General features: G+C 35.7%; 1 protein-coding gene across 1 annotated transcript in view; it reads left to right on the top strand.

Annotated features, from left to right (window-relative positions):
- LOC106871580 (dentin sialophosphoprotein) overlaps nt 1-5,360 on the top strand; it is an 8,671-nt gene extending 3,311 nt beyond the window's left edge. The window contains exons 2-3 of the mRNA XM_014918087.2: nt 3,093-3,284; nt 4,008-5,360. Coding sequence (XP_014773573.1) covers nt 3,125-3,284; nt 4,008-4,408 — 561 coding nt within the window. The 5' untranslated portion in view covers nt 3,093-3,124 and the 3' untranslated portion in view covers nt 4,409-5,360. The remainder of the gene's footprint in view (nt 1-3,092; nt 3,285-4,007) is intronic.
- The last annotated feature ends 243 nt before the right edge of the window (nt 5,361-5,603 follow it).

Below are 5,603 nucleotides of genomic sequence, written 5' to 3'. Positions count from 1 at the left end.
CTCTCTCTCCACACACGCGCTAGCACATCGGGAAATAAAGTACTTTGTATTATTTCTTCGGATTCATTGTTTTGAATTCAAATACTGCCGAGATCAACTTCTCATTGGAAGAACAGATCCTAGAACATAAGTGGCGAATGAATAGGCCAAACTTTAAGGAAACCAGCATCCTACATTACATGTTAAGCCCTGACCTGAACCCACAAGGGAGGTTGACAAGATCTGAAAATAGTCGAAAGCAGAACTGAAAAAGCAGGGATCCAACTGAAGAGAAGCAGGAAAGACATCCTAGAGTCAAGGACAATGGAGAAAAGTCGTCAATGACCTAAGCTCCATTGGGAATGAAGGGTTGAAGTAAAAACTTTATTCTACTGATCCACCTGTCTGCTCCTGTTTGTAGGGTACAAACTTCCTGATTAAAGTTTAGTTATTTTACTAAATTGTTTGTTATTTTCAAAATTGTTTGAAACTAAAGCGGTGCCTTTCAACAGAACAATGGCAACAAAAGGGTTAAAAGTATTTGCTTGCATAACTTGTTAGGTTCTGTTCCAAATGAGGAATCATTTATGCAAGATTGGACATGATTGACCGAGAGAACTTTCTGGTTATTTCATTCTTTCTCAAATCAAAATATGACATTACAACTTTTAGGATTAACAACACGGTCGATAATCTCTGAAGCAAAGCTATATAGGTTTAATTCAGGATTGTTATTTTCTGCAATTTAATCAATGATATCTTTATCTTTGAACATGGATTTCCTATGGACATTGTTTATTCTGTATTCTATTTCTTTTGTAATCTACTTTACATCAAAGCTGTCAAAATCTTATTCATCTTCTCCACTAGGAATTAAATCATTAAACATAACAATACTCTTAAAACACCTACAGATTTGACATAAGACTGTGTAGCAGCAACCCCAAAATGCACGTCCTTGATTATAGATGGAGTCATGAAGTGCGGGACAAAAATTTGAATGTTACTTATAGTTTCTTATCAGAGAGAAATGGTATTGGCTGGCAAATATAACTAAATATATTTCCATAGTCTAAAACTTACTAAACTTTCTATGTATTTCTATGTATTTATGTGCGTATGTATATTTTATATATCAAGCCCAAGCATGTTTATTTGCATCACTCTCTCCCGTACCTGCTCACCTGGATTTCTCTTATGGCCACCCTTTACCCTATGGACTCACAGTATAAGTTCAAATCATTTGAAGACTACTATTTCCTATATTGAGCATCTCTGGATCTTACCTCCTGGCTTTGTCCGTCTGCATGGGAATTAAACATTTTAAAATGTCCAAGTACGTGCCATTTCATGACTCTCTGGCGAACTTCGGTCAGAGAATGATTTTATTTCCCTAGTTTATAGTTTATGAAGGAGAATCTGGAGATGACTGAAACGGGGACAGAAGCGCGAAGTGGTTACAGCAGGAGAAAGAATACCGAATGGCGGATGACAATGAAATGTCGCGCTCTACCTCATAAAAGATAAGGTGGCTTGATTTGATTTTCATCTATAGATAGTTGGATGACAGAGCTCTGGCCAAAAGACTCATTAAAAGAGAATACGAATCTACAGCAGGGAGATATATTATGATAAACCCACATACGTCCAGTTGTGTGCAAACATAAAAGGACATCTAATAATAGACCTATTAATACCCACTTCTAACACCTTTACACCCAATCCACCATGCATAACACTATTATATAAGCATAAGGGAATTATAATTCAAGGCCAATAAACAACAGATGAAGAAGAAGAAGAAAAATCTAAGACAAAGAAAATAAATCAATTGTGAAATGGCTTAGTATAAGATATATAATAATCCATATTCGTAGGTGTGGCTGATAGGTACAGTTGTAGCTGTGTAATAAGAAGTTTACTTCCTAACTATGTGATCTTGGGTTCAGTTCCACAGTGTGGCGCCTTGGGCAAGTGTTTTCTAAAGATCTCAGTCAACCAAAGCTTTGTTGGATGTCTTTGAAGGATTGGGTGAAGGAAAGTGGTTTTAATTTATTTGTGTTAATTGTAGAAAATGTAATTTTGTCTCAACTAAAGTATTTAGTTGTTATGCCCAATGTTTTTTTAAAAAGTGGCCATTAGGTGCAGGCGTGGCTGTGCGGTAAGAAGTTTTTGTCCCAACCACATGACTCTGAGTTCAGTTCCATTGTGTGGTATCTTCACCAAGTGTCTTCTACTATAACCTTGGGCCGACCAAAGCCTTGAGTGGATTTCGTAGACAGAAACTGAAGGAAACCAGTTGTGTGTGTTTACATCCCCGTAACTTAGCAATTTGGCAAAAAGAGAGTGATAGAATAAGTATGAGGCTTAAAAAAACACACTGAGATCAATACATTTGATTAAAAATTCTTCAAGGCAATGCTCCAGCATGGCCCCAGTCTAATGACTGAGACAAGTAAGAGATCGTTTATGATACACGATGAAGATTATAACATGAAGTCTGTTCCAATGTTTCCAAGAGTTAATTCCTTTGCTGACCTTGCTGTTCATGTTATCAGAGTTGGATGGTGAAAGAGAAAGAAATATCCTTCCCTATCTCTGTGCATCTGTAATTGTGACTTTATGAAGGTTATCAGTACACAGATAATGTACAAATATATCTGTGGTCTTGTTGAAGGGTTATGTCTTATATAACTGTAATCCGATGGATCTCCTTGGTTTCTCAACAAACTTAATGCTGAGTTTGCTGCCCATCAGAGCTTTTCCTGAACCTGCAGGTTAATATCCAATGTGGTTTTACCTCTACAAGCATCACCCTTTGGAATCTATCTGTTTTGTACCATGTTTGTTCTGTTTTCTTTATCACAAATTCTCTGCATTCTGTTCCATTGTTTGCCTCAGTTTAATCTAGCGTGAGCTCCAACTAGGGAGTTGTGTAAGATGTACCCCTTTAAAAGGTGGAAATTAGGTCTAACATATCAGAAAAATTACACAAATTAGACTAAACGTATATTACTTAATGATGAGCAGAAAATGTCCCAGAGGGTGGCGTTTCTGCTAATTCTAATGAATGTTTGTTGTATATTCTGTTTTGTACTGTATTGTTTTTGTAGATTTCAAAATACAAAGAAGAGATATTGTCAAAATGGCTGAATCTATTGGTGGCACCAATGCATTACCACTTAGCAAGAAAACGAGGAAACGTCCAACAACTGAACTGCCTTTAAAATTAGATGCAAAGTTACCCCAAAAGCATAATGTTAAAGAAAAAGCTTCTGAACAGGAAATACCTACAGAATCATCAGGTTTGTTTACTAGTTTGTATTTGGCCTCAGGACAAATGAAATAATTTGTCTCTTCAATAAAGATTGTATATTTGATTGGAGCTGGCAAGGCTGGAGAGCTGTACCAGGCTTCAGCGATATGTTTTGGCTTGGTTTCTATAGCTGGATGGCCTTCCTAATGCCTGACACTTTATAGAGTATACTGTGTGCTTTTTATGTGGTACCAGCATGGGTACTTTATATGTGGCACTAGAATCAGAGGGTGGCATACTCGTACGTACAAAATAGAGTCAATTTTGCAATTATGAAATTATACAATATTCCTATGCCTATTTGTGACAATAGGTCACGTTTCCACTACCATTTCAAACGGTTAGACTCTTACCACAAAGCCACACCAGTGCCCATATAATATATATTATGAATATATTCATATACATTCGAGGGGGTGCTGAAAAGTTCCTGGCTTTGGGTAAAAGAAAATGCAGCAGGATCAGTTAATTATGATTTTATTCAACATATTCCCCTCTCAGATTCACACACCCATTGCAGCAGTCTTTCAGTTTTTCAAAGTCCTGTAAAATAAAAACTCGGAAGGCTGGGCCTCCAACAAAGCCTTTTGCAATACCCTAAAAGCCAGGAACTTTTCAGCACTCCCACATATATTATTATATATAGATGATAATGATAAAGTCTGAGATTATTTACAGTGTTTTTTTTTTCTTTTTTCTTTTTCTTATCTAGACAGTTCCATTTCTGATGAAGATGGATTGGATTACCATAGTTCAGAAAGTTCTGAGAGTTCTGAATCTTCAGCCTCTTCAAAACATTTGCCTGGTCCTGAAGATGGTTCAGAATCATCAGAAGAAACAGATAGTTCAGATTGTTCTGACAGCTCAGACAATTCCAATAGTTCATCTGAATCGGATATCGAGGAATTAATCAAAAGGATAAAGTCAAATCGTACACATATTGAAGAATTCAATAAGGGCATTTTAAACAAGAATAGTCCAGATACGACCAAGAATCTTCCCTTATTTAGTCACACAATATGTAACCCCTTACTTCATAAAAAGGGTAGTTTAAGTGAAACCAAAAAGAAAAGAAGAAGCAGAAGTCAAATGGAAAAATTGGCAGAATCTTAATTTTTTTTGGTTTTAATCATGGCTTCTAGTTTTAATTCAAAGCAGTTAAAGTTTAGTGTTTTTACCAAATTTCTTATTTATGTGCCTTTGTGAACTAAGATTACAATGAATTAATCATATATTTTTGCTAGGTCCTCCTTTTAATAGTTGAACAAGTCTTCTGCCTAAATCTCACAGAGAATAATGTGAAAACTCTAGCTAAACAGATATTCCTGTAATATCTCTTGAGTAGTTAGCTAAAACTGAAAATCTGGGTTGTTGTCATGGAAACATGAATTAAAAGCCTTCCCATATAAAACAGCATATTCATAGCAATGAAACATTTATAAAACAGTTTCAACAACGAACATTTTGCAGCCCAAAGATCATACAATGAAGTCTCACCCCTTTGGGTACAAGACATTTTGGCACAGCTGTATTGGCGGCGCCTGTTTGGCATCCCTGATTTGATGCTGGCTTATTTAACATCAGATGTTTCAATGTCTCTCCTTCCTCCTCTGCTCTCTCTCTTTCTCTCTCTTTAGGTATGTATCTTTCTTTATCTTTTCTTTTTTATTTGTTTCAATCCTTAGACTGTGGCCATACTGGGGCATCACCTCAAACAATTTAAAGTAAAACAAATTGACTCCAGTACTTTTTTTTTAAAAGTTTGGTACTTATTCTATCAGTCTCTTTTGCCAAAATGCTAAGTTATGGGGATGTAGACATGCCAGCACTGGTTGTCAAACAGTGTTAGCATTCTCCAGAGAAGTTCCCTGGCAACTGTACAACATTTCAACTGTCTATTATAAAATATCAACTAATATTATAAAATATGAGCATATATTATATTTAAAGACCATGTGAAGTATATATGTAATTACTACATGCAAGCACCACATGAACGATTATGGACATTTGATATAAATGACAAATTGTATTTATTTATAATAAAAATTATATTTCAACATTATATTTGAGTTAATTATATTCTTTTCTGCTCGAACGTTGAAGTGAATCTAACGGTTTTTGTGTGTTTCTTAAATGGCTTATAAACACCTTCCGCGCTGCAATTGTTTTTGTTTCAGCACACGATCTCAGATCAGGTCACTTGCTATGATTTTATCCTAAACAAGTCTTGAAACTACTGTAACATAAAGAACTACAGAAAGGGAAAAAGAAGCGGTCAACAAATTTAAAGGGTACCAATTGACAG

This window comes from Octopus bimaculoides, chromosome 7 (assembly GCF_001194135.2).
Source record: "Octopus bimaculoides isolate UCB-OBI-ISO-001 chromosome 7, ASM119413v2, whole genome shotgun sequence".
NCBI lineage: Eukaryota > Metazoa > Mollusca > Cephalopoda > Octopoda > Octopodidae > Octopus > Octopus bimaculoides.
Note: the sequence above shows the minus strand (reverse complement) of the source record. Positions and strands in the feature narration are given on the sequence as shown.